Raw genomic sequence first — 27,022 nt, forward strand, 5'->3', positions numbered from 1 at the left:
ATGTATTACCCCATATCTCTAGACAATAAGTAATATATGGAAATAGTAATGAACAATGAAGTACACTCAACAAAAATATAAATGCAACACTTTTGGTTTTGCTCCCATTTTGTATGAGATGAACTCAAAGATCTAAAACTTTTTCCACATACACAATATCACCATTTCCCTCAAATATTGTTCACAAACCAGTCTAAATCTGTGATAGTGAGCACTTCTCCTTTGCTGAGATAATCCATCCCACCTCACAGGTGTGCCATACCAAGATGCTGATTAGACACCATGATTAGTGCACAGGTGTGCCTTAGACTGTCCACAATAAAAGGCCCAGTTACAATGGCATCATCCGGACCAGGAAGATCGTCAACATCCAGCTCTGCCACAACTGGAGACGCTGATGGAACAGACACACAGACAGGATGAGCTACAGGCTTCAAAACAGAGTCAACAGGCTCACAAGCAACATAAGGTCTCAACAGATTAAGAGTAGCTAACTGAGAAAATCAGCAATGGGGTGGAAAGTCGGGGTTGGCGGATCTTGACAAAGCTCTTCACACATGCTTTTTTAGGTGAAAAATAGCATTTTCCAAAGTATTTTTGAAAAATTTAATTTGGTTGCCATGGAATTGAGCTATGCTGAAAAAGGGGCTTAATTAGCCATTGTGGCCACTCAGATGGTTGCATTTTCAGCACTTTTCATGTGCAAATTAGAAAAAGATTTCCTAGACCTATACATGAATGGTACACATCCTTGAAATGTGCATGCTATATATATTCAAATGAGGTGCAACATACATACATGCCCGTAAAGTGAAAAGAAAATATTTGCATTTTATAACGTGACCTCTATTCAAATTTTACAAGTTTGAAAAATTCAAAATATTGTCAATTTTCCTTGCGCGACTGCCAGTGTTCGGACCATGGTAGGCCATTTCGCTAACATAAATATGAAAGATAGATTCGTGAGCTACACATTTATTGGAAAAAATCCAATTGCATCGGACCAAGGGAAAATTTGTGAACAATTCAGTCTTCGCCCAGATTCAAGTATTGGTAAATTTTGAAGAAACAGTGTAAATGGCTATTTTGATATGATCTTCCAGAACGTGAGGATCAACCTATCATTTTGTCATCATATGTCATTTACAGAGTTATTGCAATTTTGTTTCAGTCCCAATATGTGTCATATACATCTCACCATATTTGGCTAAAACGGAAATTTGAGCAAATGTGATCTTTCAGAATGTGAGGATCAACTATCATCTTGTCATCATGTCATTTATAGAGTGACCCCTGTAGACCATGATAACACATTTAAAAAAACTTATATCAGTTTTCTTCCAATGCCCATGTGTGTCATATAAATTTCATTTTATTACCATGGAACAGAAATTTGACAAAAAACGGTGAAAATGGTTAACTTCACATAATCTCATAGAATGTGAGGACAATCCAGTCATCCTGCCATCATATCTGATGTAAATAGTAATCCCTGGAGAGTATACGAGGGCTGTCAATAAAGTATAGGTCCTTTTTATTTTTTTCAAAAACTATATGGATTTCATTCATATGTTTTTACGTCAGACATGCTTGAACCCTCGTGCGCATGCGTGAGTTTTTCCACGCCTGTCGGTGACGTCATTCGCCTGTGAGCACTCCTTGTGGGAGGAGTCGTCCAGCCCCTCGTCGGAATTCCTTTGTCTGAGAAGTTGCTGAGAGACTGGCTCTTTGTTTGATCACAATTTTTTCTAAACCTGTGAGACACATCGAAGTGGACACGGTTCGAAAAATTAAGCTGGCTTTCGGTGAAAATTTTAACGGCTGATGAGAGATTTTGAGGTGATACTGTCGCCTTTAAGGACTTCCCACGGTGCGAGACGGCGCGCAGCGGTCCCAGGCGCCGTTGTCAGCCTGTTTCAAGCTGAAAACCTCCACATTTCAGGCTCTATTGATCCAGGACGTCGTGAGAGAACAGAGAAGTTTCAGAAGAAGTCGGTTTCAGCATTTTATCCGGATATTCCACTGTTAAAGGAGATTTTTTTTTAATGAAAGACGTGTGTGGACGGGTCCGCGCGTCGGGACGCAGCCGGCGCGGTGCGGCGGCACAGGAAAAACACTTCCATGTTGATAACCATTTGTAAAATCCAGGCGGCTTTTGATGGCTTTCAGTGGAGTGAGTATATGAGAAATTGTTTAACAGCTGGACATGTTCCAACTTGTCCTTAAGGCTTCCAACAGAGGTGTTTTTCCTGTGGCGGAGCGTCACAGCGGCTGCGAGCCGATGCTGCAATCCGTCCGCACGTCTTTCATTAAAAAATCTCCTTTAACAGTGGAATATCCGGATAAAATGCTGAAACCGACTTCTTCTGAAACTTCTCTGTTCTCTCACGACGTCCTGGATCAATAGAGCCTGAAATGTGGAGGTTTTCAGCTTGAAACAGGCTGACGACGGCGCCTGAGAGCGCTGCGCGACGTCTGCACCGTGGGAAGTCCTTAAAGTGACAGTATCACCTCAAAATCTCTCATCAGCCGTTAAAATTTTCACCGTAAACCAGCTTCATTTTTCGAACCGTGTCCACTTCGATGTGTCTCACAGGTTTAGAAAAAATTTTGATCAAACAAAGCTCCAGTCTCTCAGCAACTTCTCAGACAAAGGAATTCCGACGAGGGGTTGGACGACTCCTCCCACAAGGAGTGCTCACAGGCGAATGACGTCACCGACAGGCGTGGAAAACTCACGCATGCACACGAGGGTTCAAGCATGTCTGACGTATAAACATATGAATGAAATCCATATAGTTTTTGAAAAAAATAAAAAGGACCTATACTTTATTGACAGACCTCGTAAAAACACACTAAAAAGTTATTGCGGTTTTACTTCAATGCTGATACGTGTCCTATAGATGTAGCCATATTTCGCCCAACGGCCAATTTTGAAGAAACTGAAGTAATGAAATTCTTGAAACAAAAAATGTGAGAACCACAAGTTTCAAATTAACATACACAAGTCAATAATACCAAGTGATAACTGATAACTCACATGTAACTACAAACTATTGACAAATGGACACTTGCAAGTCACTACAACCAAATGTAGGTCACAATAACACACAGTCAAGGACAAGTCACCACCACCAGGTGACACAGACTTGGTAAGGAAAAAAAGCTGGTGCTGCAGCAATATATATCATACACACAAAGAGTGACAACTGGACACAGGGTCCATGACACAATGTACAATCAAAACAGAGCGCAACGTGTAGACTCTTGCAGGGTGAACATTACTGTAGGGCGTTGGTAACAGTCTCCACAAGTGACGGCAGTCCACCTTCTGCTCCTGCAGCCACACAGTCAGCAGCCTCGACATGGTCCAGTGTTGATTACATCAAACAGTATACAGCATAGGGGGCAGCATTGTTTGCACTGATCTCATCCTGGTGTATAAATTATGAATTGTATATTGGACTACAATTAATGCCAGAAATGCAAGCCATTCTAGAGTTGATAAATAGTCCAGGGAACTAGAAATTGTAGTAAGTGAAGATCACTGGAAACAATGTTTTACAAAGTTGAGATCCTGTACTGAAAATAGCCAACTGAGATCCTTCCAATATAAATTTTTGCACAGAGCTATTTGTGACTAATGAAATACTAACGAAATATGGCAAAAAAACAGACACATGCTACTTCTGTGAAAGCTACATTGAAAATATGGAACATCTGTTCTATGATTGTATACATGTAAATGACCTGTGGAAAGATTTTGTACAAAGGTTTTACCATATATAAGACCATATATGAATAAATGCAATGTAATGCTAGGAAAAATTAGTGGAGAACACTTGGAACTAATCAATCTTTTATTTATTATCATAAAAAAATATATTTATAACACAAAATGTTGTCAACGGGTAATCAGTATGCAGAGCCTATTACTATTTATCCAAGAACATTACAAACAAGATTCTGTGTCAAATAATTGTAAATGGGAGCCAATAAGACATTTTTTAAAATGATGGGTTTTTTCCCTTTCTTTTTCTTTCTTTCTTTGTTTTGTGTGTGACCACCTCTTTGGTAATTTATATCTGATGTATATGTCATGAAAATAAAATAAAAATATAAATTAAAAAAAATTACGAAAGTTGCCAATACAATACTGATCGAAACAATTAAAAAAAACACAAAAAATACTTACTCTGTCCTATTTTCACTTCGAGCTGATCTGACAGTTGTGCACATGTTGTTGTTCAACCACCAGGAAAGATCATCAAAACACACGGCGGTTAAAGTTTCCTTGAACCGTTTGAACGACAAATATCACACTGAAAATGGCAGTAAATTCACAAGTTTCGGCCCCCCTATTGGTGCATTTTCCATCAGATGCAATTGAATTTTTTAACAGGCATGGGAAGATACTATTTTTCTCAATATCTACCGAATATGATGTCACAGATTAGGTCCGATCGCCGACAATTTAATTTTTAGTGAAGCATGTTTTTAACTAATTTGATAGCTCCACATAGGACTTGTTTTTTATTCATAATTTCTCAAATTTCTGTTCAAAAGACACATTATGTTTAAAACACCAGGGAGAGTTATGCTACCTCACAAACAAGTGTTAAAACATTGTTTAAAAAGTGTTTTTATGACTTTTTTGGTCATATCAACTTGCTGACTTGGAGGTGCATTTGCTTTAAAAAAAAACACAATTGGTTACCATGACAACCACTTAATATTAAGGCCAAATATTTTGGGGAAGTTTTACACTAGCCAAGTACTGTTCACACAGCCAGTTTCATTAAAATCCGTGAAATGCCACTTTCCATGTTTTGGGCCCCTATGGTTGTTTTTCTCAGTCAGCTGCTCTTAACATGGAATAGTTTTGTGCGTGACCTACGGTCAGGTGTAGAAATTAAATAGTTCAAATCTGACAACTTTTTTAACACAGAATAAGGACCACAATACTTTGCCTGAAAAGGAGATGTAACCAACGTCATCAAGGCCAGCACTTGATCACCAGGAAAAAACTCTCTATGCTCTGACTTAGAGTCATAGCGCTTTTTCATTTTAGACTGCACTCCCACAAGCTTTTCTTAGCAGTTTCCTGAGCCAAATACAGTCTATATCTGAAACCATTCACAAAATCCAGTAAATTGCTGGGAGGGTCAGAATCTCTCCAACCATCCTGTAACAACGCCAGGGGACCACAGACCTTATGGCCAAATACCAGGTCATTAGGGCTAAACCCTGTGCTTTCCTGGACCACCTCTCGAGCAGCCAGCAACATCCATGGTAAGGCCTCTTCCCAGTCACCCTGCATTTGGACACAAAAAGAACGCAACATGGCCTTTAAAGTCTGGTGGAATCGTTCAAGCGCACCCTGACTCTGCGCATGACAAGCAGAAGAAAGATTGTCACATTTAATTGTTTAAGGACCGGTGCAAACAATTTCGAACAAAAGTTCGATCCCCTGTCAGACTGTAACACACGTGGGACACCAAAAATAGGAAAAAAACTGAGACAATGCACGGACTACAGATTTTGCAGTAATGGTACGGAGAGGATATGCAGCTGGATACCGAGTGCTCAGACACATCACAGTCAACAAGTAACAGGCACCAGACTTAGACGGTGGCAGTGGGCCTACACAATCTATTAACAAATGTTCAAATGGTTGTCCTATAGCTGGAATTGGACAGAGTGGAGCTGGCTTCAAAGACTGGTTGGGCTTACAAGTCAACTGACATGTGTGACATGATTTTATGTACGTGGACACATCTCTTTTTAAACGAGGCCAAAAGAAATGCCTCATAACACGGTCATAAGTTTTCCTGACCCCAAATGTCCAGACTGATCATGAGAGATCTGTAAAACCACATTCTGAAGTTTAAGAGGAACAACCACTTGATACACAGGATCACCAATAAACTCATCTAACTGAGGTGTTCATTTTCTCATCAACATATCATTGTGCACAAAGTAGCAATGAGACTTGTTCCTAACCTCAATTGAAGAACAAACCTCCTCCCACAAAGCTGCCAAAGTGTTGTCTTCCTTTTGCTCCTTTACCAAATCACTGCAAGAAATAGACCAGGGAGCCCCAGGCAGTCAATTAATTTTGAGAGTCATCATCAGAATACTTATCTCTCTGCATCTTTGAACGGGTCACCACACAAGCACCAAACACGTCTGGAAACTGCACTTCATTCTCATCAGGCTTACTACGCAGTACAGGAACATCAGTCACCTTCACAGGTGGAGGGACATCCGCCCACACCCGGCTACCTGCAGTGTCATTGCCCAAGATCATGTCTACACCGTCCACAGGTAAGGCTGGAAGTACCCCAACAGCCACCGCACCCTGGAAAAGATCACAATGCAGCATCACGTTATGCTGTGGAAGCCTCAAAACATTCATGCTCATCCCCATAACAGGAATGTCTGAGCCAACAGAATTTTTATTTGAGACCGGCAAAGCAGAAGCTACAATAAGAGTCAAAAGCACCAGTGTCACACAAAATGTTTATCCACACCTGCTCTTCACTGTCCACCAGGGACACAAAACCATCAGTAATAAATGGCAAATATGACTCCAACTCAGGCTTAACATTAACTTTTGCCACTCCCTGCCCCTTCACAACAGATGCAGTGCACATGACAGGCTTAGCACTACCACAGTACCCTGTTTAAGATGAGATTTCAGTGCATAACAGTCACTTTTCCAGTGTCCGTGCTTATGACAATAATTACAAACTTTTTCAGACTCCCATGAAAACCTTACATTTCTAGACTCAAAATCAGACCTTTTTGAAAAACCCTCACATGGACCCAAGCAACCCAAACTACTCCCAGATGAATGGGTCAGATAATAATCAGCAAGCGCTGCAGCCTCCGCGACAGACTTAACTCCACGCTGCAATACGCTCAGTAACAGAATTTTTAAACTGTTCTAACAAAATTAAATCGCGGAGACCTTCAAAAGTGAGTCCTCTGATGTGCACTGGTGTTAAGTTTTAGACGGGTGTCCCCTTGTAGGTTGTCGCGGCGTTTCCCAATAGGGGTTTCACCACCTATTTCTTTAATATTATCAATCTTAATATCTTTATTTGCTATAAAATACTCTGGATACTCCTTCCTTTTGGACCCCTTTCTAATTATACTATTTAATACTTTCCATGTTTGAGTGTTACTCCTGTTCTGCTCCAATAATGTATGATAATCTTTCTTACTCATTCTTATAATATTTACTCATTTATTTTTATATAACTTATTTTTTGTTTCAGCATCTTTTGTCCTGTATTTTATGAATCTCTTATATAATAATTTTTTTTTTTTTTACATGCATCCTGTATTCCCTTTGTAATCCATGGTTTATTTAAACACTGGCGCTTTCTAGTAATTTTCACTAAGGGACAATGTTTTTCATATAATGAGATTAAAGTTGACAAAAATGCATTGTATGCATTATTAGGGTTTTCATTAACAAAAGCCTCAGTCCAGTCTTGTTCCCCAAGTTCCACCTTGAAGGCAGCCATAGCTCCTGATGTTCTACTTCTTATCATTTTAAATGTAGAAGTCTTTAATTTAGTTTGAGTCCCAAAATTTTGAAAAATTGCTAAAACAGGAAGATGATCACTTATATCATTTATGAAAAGTCCACCAACTATTTCAGAGTCAGTTTTATTTATGAATATATTGTCTATCAATGTAGCTGTATCCAGTGTTACTCTACTTGGTTTTATAATTACAGGGAAAAGACCTTTACTGTACACTGTATGGATAAAGTCTGTTGTTTTTTGATGTCCATTCGGGTTTAACAAATCTATATTAAAATCACCACAGATTATTTTCACTTTCTTATCAGAATGGTTAAACATGGCATCAAGTTTTTCATTGAATGTGTCAAGACATGATCCTGCTGTTCTGTAGATACAACTTAATATCATTAACTTGTTTTACATGAATTTCAGTTGTTATACATTCCAATATGTTGTCTATAGTACTTGACATACATTCAGTCTGGCTGCATCTCAAAGCTTTATCTACATACAGTACATCTTGTGATCTACATAGTCAAAGGTTTTAAGTTCATTTCTTCAACACATTTTGATGAGGGCCCACCTTGACAGTCATTCCCACTATAGAAAAAATCTTCGTCTTCAATATCTCTGAATGGAAATGTATAATCCGTATCCATACTTGTCATTAATTTATTTTGTTGTTTCATTGTCTGTTAAAGCCATAAGGCCAAAAATTTGTCCACAGTTGATCCATAATCTCCAGTCTTCACACATTTCCACCAAAAAATGTAGACTCCTCATTAACAGCCGTGATTGTTTGTTTTATTTGTATTGTTCTAAGTCTTTGAGTTCTCTAATCATCACAACTTTTGCTTCTTCAGGTGTACCATTCAAACGGATCATTACTTTGCAATTTCTCATCCACGTTGCTTGTATCTTGTTTTGTTTTCTCATAATACTTGCCTGTCTGGCAATTTCAGCATTCTTTTTTGTCAAGTGTTCATTTAAATACACACCTGTCTGTTGGGGAAGTGTCGTGACACGGACCCACAACAGGGGGCGTTAATGAAGGGACAATGGAATAGCCAAAAAGTAACAATTTAATGTTGTGAAGTTGCACAACGTAGTACAGACAGATACAAATATGCGTTACATCAACCCGACACAAGGTGACGTGTGGCAGGCTCAAAGATAGGAGACGTCCGGTGCGAGAAGAGCCGGATCCCACACAGCCCTCACCACCAACGGACCCGAAGAACACCAGAGCCGCCAAGCCCTGCGCCCCAGGTGGCCACTGTCTTCAGCAGTCAGACCCGGTACTGCTGGCAGAAAACAGAAACAGTTCTGGATGAGTGTGAGTTCGCACACTCAGTAATCCCACAGTCTGTACACAGTTAGGAGGGAGAACCTCCACCTCCAATCACACACTCGTGCAGCTCCCGAGATAACCACTTATCTGGGTGGGGTGGGAGGCGAAGCCGTCGCGGTCCACACCAAACGCCAACTCAGCAGACAGGGTATCCGTCCCAGGAAAACGGCTGCAAAAAGAGATCAGACTAATACTCGAATTAAGGTTCAGCAGAAAATTACCTGTATGGTAGAAGATTTCTCGGTGAGGAGGTGGAGTTGCAGTCCGGTCTTTGTAGTGGTGGTGATGGGTGACAGCTGGTGTTGATAGGTGACAGCTGTCACCTCCAGCGGCTCCAACGCCCTCTCGTGCTTGGAGCCCGCACTCCAAGCAGGGCGCCATCTGGTGGTGGTGGGCCAGCAGTACCTCCTCTTCAGCGGCCCACACAACACTGTCCCCTTTAACCTCTTGGCCTGTTTCAGTACATCAATCTTGGTCCTTCTGCTCACAAACCAAACGATAATTGCCGTCTTTTTTTTTACCGTCTCTTCTGGGGAACGCATAACAGGTTGCGATATGATGGCTTTGAATACTCACATTCTTAGTTTGGAGGAATTTTATAACTTGCTGTTCCAGCGTTTGTAACTCCTCTGCTGGAGCATCCTCACGTTCTCCACCTCCACCTGCTGTAACTCTGGCATAGGTCCGATGTTGCGTCTCCAACCCGTTTACGATTATCTCATCCTTTGTAATATATTGTTCAGGATCCTCAATTTGACTTTTCAAGCTATTTTCTTATCTTTCTCCTTTATCAGGTTCTTCAGTTGTCTTATTTCACCCATCAAGTCATGTAGCATACCTTGTTGTTTAGAGACTTGACTCGGTTCATCCGACATTAAGTTAAGAGATTTCCTGATCTCCTCCAACTCCTCCTCAACACCAGAGTTTACTTTCTTTGGTGGCATTATGAGATCAGTTCCTTAACTCCGTTAGCTGCATTAGCGTTGTTAGCTCTGTTAGCAGCGTGTTAGCAACATTGGCGTTGTCAGCTCCGTTAGCAGCGTCAGCGTTGCTAATTGCGTTCTTGTTTGAAGACTTGTCGGCATCCGTCGTCACTCACATGCGTCATCAGCAACCTGGATTGTGGCTGAAGAGGGAAAGGAACAGTGCGACCCACTGCACCACCGCGCTGTAAATCCAGAAGCTGCTCCCTCTGAGCGCATCTGTGTCAGTGTTGTCAAAGCAATGTCTTGCACAGCCTTGTGTGGAGCTTTGACCTTTTGACCTGCCGTGGCTGAACATAGCTGTCACACTGTGTATCACATCTAGTGTATTTAACTATTTAATGCTTCTATAAAACATTATGTAGAAGTGACAAAATTATTTGCAGTGAGTGAAGCACGTCTGCTGTATTCGTGCTCTTTTCTATCAGAGCATCTCGAAACCACAGATAAGCTTTAACATGTATAGTTGTGTTCAAAATAGCAGTGTGTTTACAAAAGCGAGTAAACCTCAAAATCTTTACAGTGGGTTTTAGTTCAGTGCATGCAAATGCATTAGGAACACTGCACATTCAATTCCAAATTGAAACATGAAGAAAAAAATATTTGCTATTACTTTACCAAAAGAAAGAAAACAGAATATTACGCTGTTAAGATAAATGGCAGTGTCTGCAGTTTTCTTTACAAACTCAAAAATTTCCTCTATAAACTGAAAAATGCTAAAGGATTTATCCTTCCTGTGAATCACTGAACTCTTTAAAAAAAAAAAAAAAAAATATTTAGTTGCATAACTACTTTGACAACTGCTTCACATCTGTGTTGCATGGAGCCGACCAACTTATGGCACCTCCATCAATTCAATCAATTTTATTTATATAGCGCCAAATCACAACAAACAGTTGCCCCAAGGCGCTTTATATTGTAAGGCAAGGCCATACAATAATTACGTAAAAACCCCAATGGTCAAAACGACCCGCTGTGAGCAAGCCCTTGGCGACAGTGGGAAGGAAAAACTCCGTTTTAACAGGAAGAAACCTCCAGCAGAACCAGGCTCAGGGAGGGGCAGTCTTCTGCTGGGACTGGTTGGGGCTGAGGGAGAGAACCAGGAAAAAGACATGCTGTGGAGGGGAGCAGAGATCAATCACTAATGATTAAACAGGTGAACAGGTATCCCACAGCCCAGGACCATTGAACTACATTCCACAATTCTTCTGGATTTCTTGGTTTTGCCTCAGAAACGGCATTTTTTTATGTCACCCCACAAGTTTTCTATTGGATTAATGTCCTGGGATTTATGCTGGCCATTCTATAACTTTATTCTTCCTCTGTGGCATTAGACATCTTCAAGTATTTTGATGTATTCAAACTGATCCATGATTGCTGGTATGCGATACATATGCCTGACACCATAGTATGAGAAACATCCCCATATAATGTTTGCATCATGTCTTCACTGTCTTCACAGTGTACTGTGGCTTGAATTCAGTTTTTGGGGGTCATGTGACAAACTGTCTGCATCCCCTAGACCAATAAAGAACAGTCTTGCTTTCATCACTCCACAAAATGTGCCATTTCTTTTTAGACGTGTGTTCTTTGGCAAATTGTAACCAACCTCCTCAGCACATCTTTTATTTTTTCAACAATGGGACTTTGTGGGGGTTGTTGGCCATAGCTCGGCTTCACATAGGCTTCTTCTGTTTTTGTTACAGTACTCACAGGTAACTTTAGGACATCTTTGATCATCTTGGAGCTGATCATTGGCTGAGTCCTTGCCGTTCTGGCTATACATCTTTCTGGTTTTGGTTTCCATTTTAAAGGGGATAGAGAATCAAAATCATCTTTTTCATGTTTTTGTTGTTAGTTCAGTCTCCCCGCTGTGGGGAAAACACACGAAGTGCCAGCAAGTTTCAGAACCTCTGTTTCAAGTAATTCTCCTTTTTTGAATTGTCGCCAGAAAATAGGCCAATTCGTGTTTGAGGGAAACATTGCTTCACATTTTCACCAATAGCCCCCACACACACACACACCCACCCCCTTTCACACACGCCCCTTCGAAATTAATTATTCATAAGGTTGTGCACACCCATTCCTACCACTGGAAGAGGAGCAATGGCGAGCTACAGGTGTGCCTTCCCAGCTGTCATAGCGGACTACGATCTTTACATATTCTTCCCACGGAAAGCATTGTACGCGATCACTGGCTTTTATTCATTTTTAACAGCATCCCCAGGACATACAACCGCCGACTATTTCTTTGCTCTGCGCATTTCACGGAGGACTGTTTCACAAACCTTGCACAATTTCGAGCTGGCTTCAGTCGGCATTTAATACTCAGTAGAGGGTCAGTTCCGACTTTGCGACAGAATCAACCCCAGCACCATCAGTACAGCCTGTAAGTATCACATTTTCTTTTGTTTTAAATTTGTGTTGCGCTATATTCCTGTTGTAAGAATTGCACGTTAGAATGGCACGTTAGCTCTGGTTTGTTCCTCTAAAGGGAATAAGCTAACCCCTTAGCAGCTAGCTATTTGCATTATTATGCTGGCAGCAAGTAAGCCTGCAAAGGGCACCTTGCTTATTTCAATGCATAACCTTTGGAAGTCACAGTAACCAAAGTAAAACAAAACAAATGAAGCCAAACTAAAATGGTATTACTACACAATAGGAGGGGGATTTGAGTAGCGTGACTAGACGTCCTCTTTTTCCTGGACATGTCCTACTTTTGAAACAAAAAAATGTCCGGGGGGAATTTCAAAATCTTGATTTTGTTCAACTGCCTCAAACATAACAGTGATCCCTCGCTATAACGCGCTTCACCTTTCGCGGCCTCGCATTTTTTTTAGATTTTTTTAGTCCAATTTTGCTTTTTTTTTTTTTCTTTTCTTTTTTTTCTCGTCCTCATCAAGGAGCCAGTCACGGCGCCGCGAAGGGCGAGCACGTGCATTGTGTCTGTTCATAAGAACCTTCTCACCCAGAAGAAAAAAGAGCGCCAACAACTACCAGTGATGCCGGTAACGGCACTGAGCTTTACAATGACATTTTTATGCTTTTTTTTCTCAGAGCCGCTAAAGTGTGAGTGCTTTCTTTTCAGTGAGAGCAAGGGCAGCCAATCAAACAACGGCAACCGATCAGCGCCAACACCTACGTGCATTTCATAATGAGGTTGCCAAATAAGCTCCAAAACGACGTCATTAAATGCAAACGAAGCATTCTAAACACAGCATAGTAACATAGCTGTTTCAGAGAGCCTTTTACGAAGGTTCTGAGCCATTACAGACCCAACCAATTTTTTTTGGGCTACATATCACATCACAGAACAAGGATTAATGCCCCATTCAACCTCTCTCTATCACCTTTAAAGCACTTGAGATCATCGTAGTTGAGCAGCCAATCATTTTCTGCTATTCTTTTTCTTCTCTCCAATCAACTTTTTAATCAAAGTATGCTGTTCTTCTGAACAGTGTCTGGAATGACCCGTGTAGATTTTTAGAGAGAAATGTACTACAGCCAGCATGTACAACATTTGCTGCCTTTGTCCTTAAATAAGAACCACAAAAAGAAATATAATGCAATGCTAAAATACCCTCAGCCATATGAGCATTGTGTTCTGTATAATTTGCAGTTGTTTAAGTAATTATTAGGTTCCAAAAACTGAGTTTCCAGCTAGCAACCAGATTGTCGTCACGGTGCAGCTCTATTCTGATTGGCTGTCAACCCCCGCCACTCAAAAACTAAACTGAACAATTGAACGCTAACATCTGCTAAATGTCTTTTGAAATCACTTCAGCTGTATTATTAGGTTCTAAAAACCAGTGTTTTCAATTTTTGAAGTGTTTATTTCTCACTCGCTTTTAAGAATTTATGACGGAGGATATATTTACACACAAAATGGAGTTTGCAGCTAGCAACCATACTGACATCACGGTGCAGCTCTACTCTGATTGGCTGTCACCCCCGCCACTCAAAAACAAAACTGAACGCTAACGTCTGCTCAATGTCTTTTAAATCACTTCAGAGGTATTATTAGGTTCTAAAAACAGTGTTTCCAGTTTTAGAAGTGTTTATTTCTTCCTAGCTTTTACATAATATATGACAGAGGTTATATTTACACACAAATGAAACCGAGTTTCCACCTAGCTAGCAGCATGTGACATCACCAACGTCCGTGAGATCATGCCATAAATTTGTACAGAATGCAACATTTTAACCTCTTAAAATATGTCAGGATTAGCCATCTTTGAACTTGTCCAAGGTCTGTGTCCCAAGAATGTTCTCTGTGAATTTGAAGATTGTTGTAGGAATAGAATTGGACTTATGCTGAACATGGACGGACCGACGCCATCTTTGCACTACCCAGTGGCCATATGTCGGCTTCGGGTATAAATGCAGACACTATTTTTGAACAGCCTACTTCACTTCTTATTACTTCAGTTTCTGTAAAGTAATAAGAAATCTTGTTTTAATTTGGAATAGAATGTGCATTGTTCCCAGTGGATTTGCATGTGAGGAAATAAAAGCTATTTGTAAGGATTTTGAGCTTTACTCACTTTTTTAAATACTTATTATTTTGAATACAACTATAATAGGACAGCCACATTTCATGCGTTAGTGACTGATTGAATTTGTGCCACCAAATGGCGAGTGTAAACGTAACTTTGTTGCACTCGTGTAATGACAGTGACAATAAATCTCTCAAATGAGACTTCCTTTAATGTGTGGTGTCATGTCACCATCTGCTGGTCATAGATGGCTTAACATTTGGCAAATACATGAATTTGTTTCTGGCATTGGTAGGCTTTTGTTGATTAAAATGTCAGTTCTGCTTTTTGATCACATTCCTGCTTATAAAATGGGGGTCACCCCTTTGGACTTGTACAAAATCTCTGCAACTTGACAAAGTAAAAAAAAAAAGAAAAATCAAAGCCAAAATGACAGCTTGCATAAGTAATGACACCCTCTAGTATGATTTTGTTACACAAGCATAACTGTTTCAATGATTCTACAAATTTTAATATAGAGAAGCCTGATTTATTTATTTTTTTTTCCCCATAATGACATAAAGAAATTAGTGTGTAAAAGTCCAATGGGGTAAACATTTTTTTATAGGCACTAAATGGAGGCCAAAAGAAGTTTCATTGTCATCGTGGGTTTTTTTGAGGGGGGGCGGGATCTAAGTCTTCTTGTAGACCTGAACATTGTTTGCTTCATAAAAATTTAACGTTAAAATAAAAGTGTTGCTTTTCTTAAAAAGGATATAGCTTAGACCTGTTGAAATTCTTGTTTATTAAAAGTAGGGGTACGCCAATGCAACATTTTGGATCTGTATTGGTCCAATATTGATGAAAATGGCTGATCAGATATCTGAAATCAAAAATGTTACAAGTCTCCCTGCATGGGCTGTGGGACAGCTGTTATAAGTGTCCATGTCTCAAGCGTCATCCCAGAGTGCCAACTTGAATTATCTTCAGTTTATATAAGTAATTATTTTTGTTCTGTTAATGATGTTTAATTTATTACAGGATTACAGTTAAGGGAGAAATAACTTGTGTGAAATTTCCTTTTCTAAATTGGTTTTAAATAGGTTTACATTTAGCCAACCAGAAATATACTTGCCACTAAATTTAGGGGATTGGTGCTGAAGCATGTTAATGTCTGTCCTAAATAAGTGTTGGGTTTTGATTTGATACTACAGATGTTGCAAAAAAAACAAATAGGCATCATATTTTTGGGTGTCTGGTATCAACTTGGCATTGAAAATCTAGATGCTTTTAATCAGTGTGTCTGTGTGCACTCTGCTAATGATATGCACTTGATGCTCTTAAGGGCCATGTCACACCTTGACGATTTAGCCAGTGTTTGTTGACCATATTAAAAATGCTGGCATATGCTGAATTTTATTTATATATTTTTTTCCACTGTTGAATGTATACATAGCATATTCACAACTAGTTGGGCATATACATGTCATATTCTTAGCTTGTATATAAAAGTAATGAATTTACACCAACAACTGCGTATCGTGTTGCCGACATATGCATCTTACCTCCAACAGTAGTTCCACTTACGAAAAGCCTGTGAAAGTGTATCACTGACGAGCATGTGGTGATTTGACCACTTGCATGAGTTTGATCCCCGCACTGGCACTCAATCTGACAGTGAGTAAACTGTTGTAAACTTTTGTGAACTGTGCGTGGCTGCATGCCAGTGCGCAAAGAAAATTATGTTCAAAACTTCTGGCACACATTAATTTCATGAATTAGTTGTGATCATTGCACAACCTATTTGGAAAACATTGCGTGTCGCTGCGTCTTATTGTGAGCAGGGCATATGAACAATTATGACACGATGTTTTGTGGTTCGCTAATTAGTGATTAGCGGATTAGCCCACCACTGCATGTATAACAAACATAACTTTACAGATACATTATCTAACTCATAAGAAGGAATGAAAATGCAACTGTTTTACCAATCCTTTACTATATATATTAAATAATTACCTTTGAGACAAGATTCCAGATGCGTTCTCCACCGCAAGATGTGCACAAGACAACCTGTAGCTGTAGATAATTTCTCTGTGATTCTGGGAGCAATGAGAGAATGGTTCAATTAACCAAGTTCTGAGAGCAAATATGTCAATGGCTTGAAATTATTATTTTATATAGCGTGGCGTCAAGTGGGTCAAAATGTTGGCATCCAGCAGGGCAAAGCGGATATACTGTCATGACGAATTGCGTGGCAGTGCGGGGATCAAATTTGTGCAAGTGTCACGGTGCCTACTTAACATAGGCGTCATGCCGAAATGAACTTCTGCTAGGAAGAACTCTGCTGGCCGAGGACATGAGCGTATCCAGGTTCTTCTCCTTCATTCATCTCTTCATCTTCTGGCTCTTTTGACACGCAGCTGGTGCAGTGTCAAATCCATGAGATCATGCTGATGTTGGAAGGCATCTAGTAGATATTCTCATTGCCTTTCTGAATTCTGCATGTCTGTTCACCGTGGAGTCTGAAGAGTACTGAGGGTTTCTCCTGACAAACGCTATTTCTTATACTAATTGCTGTGAATACGCCATTATACCGTAGCTGACACATTCAGTAAGTCCTGTGATCATTGGGAACATCTTAAATAAGTTGCACGTAGGTTCACAGCACATTACTCATAGGTTATAAATAGGTTTTTGGGTACGTTAACATTTATCTTGCCGTATTTCAACTTATGAGTCACTTACAAGTGGTGTGTGGGCGTGTGCATAAGTAACCTAAACTTATGTCCCGTGTATGCAGGACGTATGAGTCATATGCTGGCATATGTCAAAAATATTGTGCAAGCCCAAACTTTTTCGACGCCCTCGCCGTACTACGACATATATCAACATGCTTCAGCCTGCTCCTAACTTATTCAAAACTCACCCATAACTTATTAGATGTATTGTTAATACAGATGGCATTCGCTGACTAAATCATCGAGGTGTGACGGGGGTGTAAGCAGGTTTACAAAAAAGCAGATGTGTCCATTTTGTTCATCCAGTGGATTATTTACTTATTTCTTTTGCTGCAGTATTTTGGGACAGTCTTATGTATAGTGGAATAAGCTGGCAGTTCATGGGGAAAAAAATCTCAAGCTACTCATTTTCTTCAGTTTTCATCCCTTTTGAAACTCGTGTTGAATTTGTTTGTTTATATCTGCCATACATAAGAAACAACATATCTCACTCTGTGCACATGAAGTTTTGATTGTGTTTACCGGACCTGGTTAACTTGTGTTCTGAGCTTATGGACCTTTCGCCCCGGCAGCGTTGATGGCGTTAGAAGTGTTGCAAATCGGTCTGAAATGCATTATTTTCAATGGGACTCTTTGCCAGGAGCGCGCATTGCCGTTAGTCAAGATGCTGCGGTCAAAGTTAAACCCAATCCAACTTTAGCAGCTGTGAGCTGTGACATAGCTTTGCGCTGTCCAATAGAAATGAGGTATCGTGCCTAAACACGGAAGACTACAGTACAGAAACCACTGATCTCTATTAGGGATGTGGAGATTAATCAATATGAATCTGTGTCTAGATACAAATGTGCACAGTGTGAGTGTATCAATTCATTTAGTGTGCATCTCTTCAATTGATGGATGAAGTAAAGATGGATCTGTCGCTGCATGCTTGCATCGGGGGTTGATGCACCAGCATATGCATCCCCCTCCCCCCGGACACACATCGACTGCACCACGGATGGAAGCCTGAAAGCATTCTTCTACCGCAACAACAAATCTATTTCAAAATGGCCTGCAACAACAGTGCAAGCAGTTGTAGGAGATTTTTGATGCACCAAAAACTTTTTTTTTTTTTTCAGGCATTTGGAATTATTTTGGCTTTGTTTAACCCTCATGTGGTGTTCATATTGTTGTTACCCAGCCAGTGTTTGTGGGTCTGGTGCACCCGTTGCATTTTGTGGTTTTTAATGCCTCACAATCAAACACTTTTATGTTAAAATACTCAACAGATGTTTACTTCATCCCAAATACAAGCAGTGTAAACAATATATATGGTTAATACTTGCCTTTTACCTTTGTTAGATCACATTTATAATGTATTATTTAAAACGTAATAAAGAAAATCATTTAAAATCAAGATATGAGTGGAAACAAATTTACAAGTGAAGCAAGGTTTTTCAAAATTACTGATTTTTATTTCTTTGAACTCAGAAATTTAACCCATTCAGGTGCACAACACATGAACACATAACATATAAACATATTAGTCAAGACAATACATCAGCGCCATTGGACACATGGCCTTTAGCCACTAGCCTATACAAGACATGAGGGGCAGAGTTTTACTGTGTGTGTGTTGCAGATATACTTTTTGCACTTGATGCATGTATATTGTTTTTCTGTCCATCTTGGGTCCACACACTTCGCACCGCTGCTTCTTGTTGCTGGTGTTCACAAGCTAGAATAATGAAAAGATCAGGAATTTTACAAACATCTCTCTCTCACAAGACATGAGTGCCAGACATGTACTGCAACAGCATCACACACTTACTTCAGGCTCTGCAGATTGTGGTTCTGTAGGTTGGGTGGATAGGCAGGGCTTGACAATAAGGCAATTTATGCACTGGCCCACAGGGCCAGTAGAATCTGAAAGTTACTGGCCCGGATAAAAATATCACTGACCCATACTTTCACGCCTGTGCCGAACCGGGGGGTAACTGATAAGAATTTTTTAAATCAACACTCAGACATTAGAATTGGGTTTCCTTAATGTAAAAACACTTGAAAACAAACACAAAATTCTTATACTACATGATAAAAACCTTAAAGTGAGTAAACTTTGAAAAAAATGTCGGTAGGTAACTGATAGGAATTTTTTCAACACTCAGACATTAATACAAAAATAAATTTATTTCTTGATCATTTACAAAATTAATATGTTAAATTTCATAAACCAAGTTCCCTTGCTAATGTTGTCACCGTGGGGTTTCCACAAGGGCATACTGATTAGACTTTTAAACTGGCGTATGAAATCATACCACATTGTCTACCAGGACATGGTATATTTATACTTACTTGTTAGCATATTCTGGCATGGCCCTACAAGTTCCACAGAAGACAACCTCACTCTCCTCATCACGCTCCAGCTATGGCCGTCTTTTCTTCCAGGAAGTTTGCCAAGTTTTCCTCACCCTTTTCTTCTCATATTCAGCATCAGCAGCCTTCCTCTTCTGTGCTTGTTTTGAGGGTGATAGCTGTTCTTTCCTTTGCTTTCCTGGTTTCTGCCCAGGGGCAGGAGGTTTCAAGAAATTCATAATATTCACTGCGCTCGATCTTGCTTAAGCGAAAATGACGCGTCGATGTTGAAGCGAAATTTGCGCCACATCAGAAGATGCGCCTGCAGACGAAGTTTGTCTGCACTTCGGCAATGTTCCCAACATTGCGAAGTGGTGCAACATGTCCCGTCTCTGGTAGCAGCCTGTGAGCAGGACGTATGTCTCTTTTGTCCTTTATTTCACAACTATGACAAGAGTTTTTGGAGGAGCAGCAGCCCCACAGCAGCGGGAGCGGAGTTTCTTTTTCTTTTTTTCTTTTTTTATTGTTTACATGTGCGCGCGTGAACGGGACAGTTGGTCCTCAAGTTGGGTCCTGCAGAGGCAGAAGGACCGCTGAAAGCAGCCATCATCCAGACGCAGCTCCTGCAGCAAATAATGATACTGCCTGAATTGGGAACGTCTCATGACGTTTGTCAGCTTTCCACAACAACTCGCTCCGTGTGATCAAGGTCCGTCATGTTAACTTGACTGACAACCGGAGCCGGCGAGCTGAATGGAAGCTCCTCCTATTTGATGACGCACCGGGGCGAATTTTCGCAGCAAAAGCAGAGCGACACACCAGGTGAAGGAGGCGCGTCCGTTGCCACGCGACCCCCGCAAATTTGTAGCATCTGATCGCGCCCAGTGTGAACGCGGCATTAGACTAATAAATGTGCCCAAAGCGATCTTAATTCTTACTGGCCCATACGGACCAGTGAAATATGAACTTCACTGGCCCGTGGTGGCCCGGAACATGTAAAAAAGGCCGCCGGGCCATCGGACCAGTGCTATTGTCGAGCCCAGATAGGGCACCAGTATTCTCCTCCTGAATCCTCCTCACAATGGCTGCAGAGGCTGGGGTTCTGGGGACATGTTGTCTTTCCTCGATTTGTGGTCTCACCAATGCCTTTCCTAGATCCTCGAGAAAGAGGCATCTCTTTTGGAGCTTCCCTCTGTTCCACTCTGGGTTCATCGCAATCCAAATGACAAAGGCGTTGTATGCTGAGATGTCCAACATGTCAAAGCATATCACCAATGGTCAGCGTAGAGTCCTCTATTTGCAGCTGTAGGCCGTCACCAGCTTATCCATGTTGTCTACCCCTCCTTTTGTGGCATTATAATCCATGATGATCTCTGGTTTGTGATGTTCCTGGTCACAGATTATTCCATTCCCGTGTAGTGTACTCCTGAGTACCACATTTTTGCCTTTCTTTGGCACATAGGATACCAGGGATGTGTCAGCCGTGTATGCAAACTTGGAAGACATGACAGGCCTGTTTTTTGAAGTCAGCAGTTGAGGTGGGACCTCTGACTTGTTTTTCCGTATTGTTCTCACCATGGCCAGCTTCCTCTTTAGGAGCTCCTGTCCCAGCTCGTATGAGGTGAAAAAATTGTCACGTGATGGGGCTCCTCCATCAGGTTTCCCTGTGTAGACTTGTAAGTAAGTTCCAAGCATATGAGGAAGTGGCATCACAACCAGCCCAGATTTTTATACCATAGTTTGCAGGTTTAGATGGTATACGTATACTGCCGAAAGGCACAGCGGCTTTCTCTCTGTCACACTCACACACGTGTGCACACACACACACTAACAGCAGGCCCAGACAGGAGGAGGACAGAGTGTAGGTACACAGAACATCGATTTCCACACTTCTATTAGCTCTGGGTCCAGTGGACCTGAACATCTTATATGTAATAGAAATGTGTAGGGGGGTGTACAGTGTGTGGTCTTGAATTGAATTGTATATTATTATATATAATTCTCATATAAGCTCTTCACAGAAAATGAGCCAAGGCCAGTGAGTCTGAGTTTGAAAAAATAATTCATTCTATTATTTTTCTTTGAATAAAAAATGAAAACGGGTCCCACAGACCCGAACACCACACAAGGGTAAAAAAGATGGGAAACTTGACAAGACGCAGGTTGTTTGAAAAGAATCCCGTGGCTACCGCTGCGCCCCCTAACTCGGCAAAACTGGGAAGAAAGTATCTAAAATTACTTTTGCCAAGGCAAGTACTCTGTCAATGAGTGACTCACTTTAAGTCACTCATTGAGTGTGACATTGTTTTACTGTTTACTGTACTGTTTAAGTTATGACTGTGATCAAACAGTTTCCAAACATGAGGAAACCACTTCTTGTTCCTTAATGTTGAATCTGGTAAATTTACTGCTTATAAGGAGCAAAACAGAGTTCTCTGCTTCTACTAGAATCAAAAGAAGAAGAATACCATAGTACAATACTGAATTGCAGCTTATTCTTTTTTTGGTATAATTTCTTTGCATCATGTTGAATTGTATCGCATTGTGAGGAATTGAATCGCCGTCAAATACATATCAAATCACATTGAAGCGGAAACGGGTGAATCGCAACGTATCATCAGTATCGTATTGCTGGTAGTGTATTGAGATGTGTATCAAATTGTCAGTGATGAGATTCACGTGCCTAATCTGTATATAACACTGTTATATACAGATCAGTGGCAGACGTGTCACAGAACTGTTCACTTATACACAGCAGTTTTCTGAAGAAAATCCTTGCAAATATTTTTTAACCTCAAATATAATTTCTGATTACTGTAAAAAAAAAAGTTTCTTACATTAGAACACTTGTAATTAAAATTGCAAAAAAATAAGATTCTTTAGAAACCTTTCTTCATCTGTAAATTAAAAACATACTTACCTGTTGTTTCAGATGAGATGATTTCTTAACATAAGGAACCTTGGATATTTATTTTTAGACAAATAAAATAGCATGGAAATTAATGCGTACATTTTTAAGTCTGGTAGATTATTCATATCTGCATTTAACCAGAAAGAGACACTGTAAATAAATACAGATGTTATGAATACAACAAGAGATGATTTAACAATGACTGCAGTGTGATTGTAAATTAGGATTTGTTAATGTGACATAAACCTCATGATGAAATCATTTTTTTTTTTATTTAGTCATTACAGAGTAATTTCTAAAATATGATTTTAACCAGTGATTGTGAATGTTTTAAAATTGTGCACAATAGCGGCAGGGCTTCTACCTGTGCAAATGTCTTTTGACTGAACTTTGATTTCATGGATATGTTTAAGGATCCATCCATTCATTTATTGTTAAAATATAAAATGAAAGCTTTTTTAAAAAATAATGAAATAGTTGTTGTTTAAAGCGCCTTTGTTTTAATTACCACTGTGACTTCTGTGCTTGCTCTGGGCATTGAAAAGGTTAGACCTTACTTGTGTGAAGCATCTTGAGGCAACTTTGTTGTGATCTGGCACTATATAAATGAAATGAATTGAATTGAAATACAAGCATAGAAGCAGGTGTTGGTTTGCTAGACTCTCAGGACATTTAACCAGATGATGGTTTCTTCTGCAGCTTAGACCTCTGGCTGAGTTGGGAAGACACTTTTGTCCCATTTTGAAGAGCAGAGATGTTTTCTTCTGACTGGACTTCATGGTGTTCAGTTCATCACTGGAAGTTTTTGAAGTGCATCTGAATTTAGGTTGCCTGCACAGCAAATGTTCCTGATTGTTGTACAAGTAAAATAAATAAATATAAACAATCACTAAACGATTAAAAAAAAAGGAAAAAAACACACAAAAAAAATCTAAATTATTTAAAGTTGAGCTTTTTGTGGTCTCAGAAGTAACAAAAAAGCTATGGCTTTATTTGGTGAAAATAAAAATAGACAACCATTTACAAATTAAAGCATTCACTCAGCTTAACTGTGCTAAAAGGCTAAGCTAACATTATCCAACCATTAAACCTTCAACAGCGTAGTAACATCATGTTTTATTTTTAAATTATTCTAATCTAGAGTAAAGCCTGGTTCACATGACAAGATTTTAAAATTATCTGTAGGTTTCCAAAACCTGAGAGACCACACACGTGAAGATAAAAAATCATAGATCTGACAGGTTTGGTCATACAGTGTGTGGTGTGCAGCCACACGGTAAGGACAACACCACCACACACGACCAACAGATTTCACACACGAACATTTACAGTTCAGACAGGAAATCTCACAAAATCTCTTGAGATTAAACGTGACTTCAGAGTAAACAAACGGAGGTACTTTGTGGACTATTTCAAACAGAGGGAAAAATCGATAGAAAAATAAAAAGAAAAGGTGTTCTTTAAAGAAGTGGAGACAGCGCGACCACTGGACTTTCTGGTAAGTCAGAACAGCTGTTTTGATTTTAGTTTCCGCTCCGTACGTTCGTCACCTCGCTTTCTGATTGGCTGCACGTCACATTCAGCAGGCTGCATGCTCGTTTGTGGTCGGAGGACACCACACACACTGCGATATCGGGCCAAAAAAATCCAACATGTTGAATATCCCCGATTTGCGATTGGAGTGCTCCTGACGTCCTTGCGAGCAAAGAGGAATATCTTATAAGATTATCTTTAGTGTCATCACGATTGTCGGGGCGTACTTAAGATTGTCGGAAGGGTAAGATCGGGTCCGATATCGGCCAAATTATCCTGCCATGTGAACCCGGCCTAAGCTGCAGAACTAAGCTCCGTTGGTCATATTGGGTTTTTGTATATTTCCAAAAGTGAGGAATAGAGTGGGACTTCTCTGTCATCCTGGCACTCTGTCTCCACCTGCCCGGGGATGAGGCCTGAACTCCAGCTGCTCCATGCGGCTCTGCACGCTGTCACGGTTCGATCAATACCCCACCAGCTCATCAGTCCTCCATCGGCTCTGCGTCACTCCGAAAAGTAGTTGGAAAAAAGCTTCTCCCAGCAGGGTGATGGGAGAATCGTTCTGCTTTTTTTAAAAGCTTTTTTTGTGGTTCTGCAGACACAAATCCTAGATGACTCAGCTTTTGGAATTGTGGAAAAACCCAAAGTGTGACGTAGCAACCCCCGCCCCTCTCGCCGCATTGAATGCGTTAACGCCTCCAAAGCGCCTGAGGCAACTGGACACGTTAACTGATGCTTCCGGTCTGAAAGGCCCTTTAGAACAGGAAAATGTTGGTGAGATGGAGTTTGTTAGAGCAGCTTTATTGATAGTTGAGAAAAAGTGTCAGTTGATTTAGAATTGCTTGTATTTTCTCTCTTCATGTGGATTCCAGCAGTCACAGGAGTCCATCACCAGGTCCCAACCATGTCTCCTCCAGCAGCAGCAACACTCCCAACTCTGCCTCTGCTGCTCCCACCTCCTCAACATCCCGGCCCGCTTGCTCCTTCACCCCCACCCTTGCTGCCAACTTTAATGAGAGTCTCATTAAACATGTCCAGGGATGGCCTGCAGAACACGCAGAAAAGCAGGTTGGTATATTTTTTGTGGCAGGGTTTGTTTTTGTCATATATCTGTAGTAAAAATAAATGAGTTGCAGTCGTAAGTATATTTGTGTGCGCTTCATGTTTAAGGCTTCAAGACTACGTGAAGAGGCCCACACCATGGGAAGCATCTGCATGTCTGAGAACTGCACCGAGCTCAAAAACTTAAGGTCCTTGGTCCGAGTCTGTGAAGTACAAGCAACATTGCGTGAGCAGAGGTAAAAAAAACAAAAACAAATCAGAAAGTATTTTTTAATGAATCTGTTGGCCGTGACAGGCAGTAATCATTGGCGGTCTTCTCTTTTTTTTTTCCTTTAGGATATTGTTTCTGCGACAGCAAATCAAAGAACTTGAAAAGTTGAAGAATCAGAATTCATTTATGGTCTGAGAACTTGTTGGTGAGGGTCGGAGTGAAGAGGAAAAGGGGACAACCCATTGCACATAGTTGGAAGGTGGACTGAGAACAACGTTTTGGTTCCTCTCATCCTCAGTGTCAACACATGGGAGCTGCAGTCTTGCTGGCTTTGGACCGTTGAGCTGGGCAAAGTGAGATGCTGTTGCTGGAGGGGTGGGGTAATTTACAAGACTCTGTTTTGTAAAAACCCAAATTGTAGATTTCTTGTAGATGTTATCTATGTTGTAAATATGTTTTGTAGATTGAAGCCATGGAAAGCCATGCCTATCAAAGCTTTTGACATCTCAACTAATCAGCACCTAGGCGGCTATACCCATTAGCTAGCCTTTCCTCAATGTTAACCCATCTGCAGACTTTAAGCTTCATTTCCTCAGTATGTACAGTAGATCCTTGAACCATTGCCATGAGCATGTGTGTGACCTGTAAATGGAGCACGGTTTAAGCCATTTGTTTACAGATGACTAGTATAAACCAATGCTGGTGTCGGTGTTGTTTCTTCATATACTGGTCGTTTGATTAATCTGTAGATGAGACCCCCTCCACCACCCTCAGGATGAGCTGTCACTGGCCGCTGCGTGGAAAACATCCCTTCTTTTGCAGGTCCAGTTTAACTGCTCATAATGGTTCAGCGATCTATTTGCAGCTTCTTGTGGCCCTGCATTTCCCAATCTGAGTGGAAAAACAGTGCCTGGTGGTGTGGTGGAGTGAGTGGGGAAATGGATAAAAAAAAAAAAGTGTGCTGCTTTGGATCATTCCCTCTGGCCCCTGCCCTGCCCAACTGCCACATCCTTTGAGTGACAGCAATCAACACTCACCACTTTAAACCCTCCTCTTTTTTTTGTCTTCCAAAAATTGGTTTTTATTTTTATTATTTTTTTTTTTCTTCACAAGTGATGAGCTGTACTTTTCAAGGTGAGATGGTACCAATCATTCATTCCTCTGTACAGTCGCAAAGAGTGGAGTTCTGGGAAGAGGACACAGACTAAAAATGTTTTGCAAGTAGTAGTGATGACCAGTATAGTATATCACTATATGTTATAAATGATAACCACACATTTTCATTTGCACCCAGTTCAGGAGCGGTATGAGTGCTACCCGAAAGGAAGAAGCAAGAGTCGCGCACTTTGGCGACAGATTTGTGTCAGTCACCAATTCAGTACTCTTCAGTCAGATCAGGGCAGTGAGAGGTCACAAGGTCAAATGTGAAATGTATGTATTTTAATAAACATATTAAACATAAAGTGAGCATTGTTTTTATTTTATGATTAGGTTTCTTAAGATGTTTGTGCCTTGTTGAAACACCTCACCATATCAGACATTTTAAGAGTTGCTCGTCTGCTGGGGTATAAAACCTGCACGCCACACTTCCTGGCACATGGTCAACCAGTTTTACTTTGTTCACTGTTGGAGTGGATTCCTAACCTGCAGAGGTCTGTCCCCAACCTCCCAAATCACCGTGTTTGTCTATAGCTGAACTCTACAGATTAAGTAAACGTGGCCACACTGTTTATGTGCATCGTTTATATTGTCAATTAAAATAAAATATTCCTCCTGGGCCTGTGCTATCACCTGCATTCACAGGACTTAGACATCCGTCTCATTTCTGTACCATGCAGCTACACAGAAACTTCCACGGTGGTCCAAAGGATGACACTGTTTCT

General features: G+C 40.5%; 1 protein-coding gene across 1 annotated transcript in view; it reads left to right on the top strand.

Moving 5' to 3' along the window:
- The window catches only part of waca (WW domain containing adaptor with coiled-coil a), a 113,374-nt gene extending 86,772 nt beyond the window's left edge, over window positions 1–26,602 (top strand). The window contains 3 exon segments of the mRNA XM_034172104.1: window positions 24,739–24,934; window positions 25,037–25,164; window positions 25,265–26,602. Coding sequence (XP_034027995.1) covers window positions 24,739–24,934; window positions 25,037–25,164; window positions 25,265–25,334 — 394 coding nt within the window. The 3' untranslated portion in view covers window positions 25,335–26,602.
- Window positions 26,603–27,022: the final 420 nt, after the last annotated feature.

This window comes from Thalassophryne amazonica, chromosome 1 (assembly GCF_902500255.1).
Source record: "Thalassophryne amazonica chromosome 1, fThaAma1.1, whole genome shotgun sequence".
Lineage (NCBI taxonomy): Eukaryota > Metazoa > Chordata > Actinopteri > Batrachoidiformes > Batrachoididae > Thalassophryne > Thalassophryne amazonica.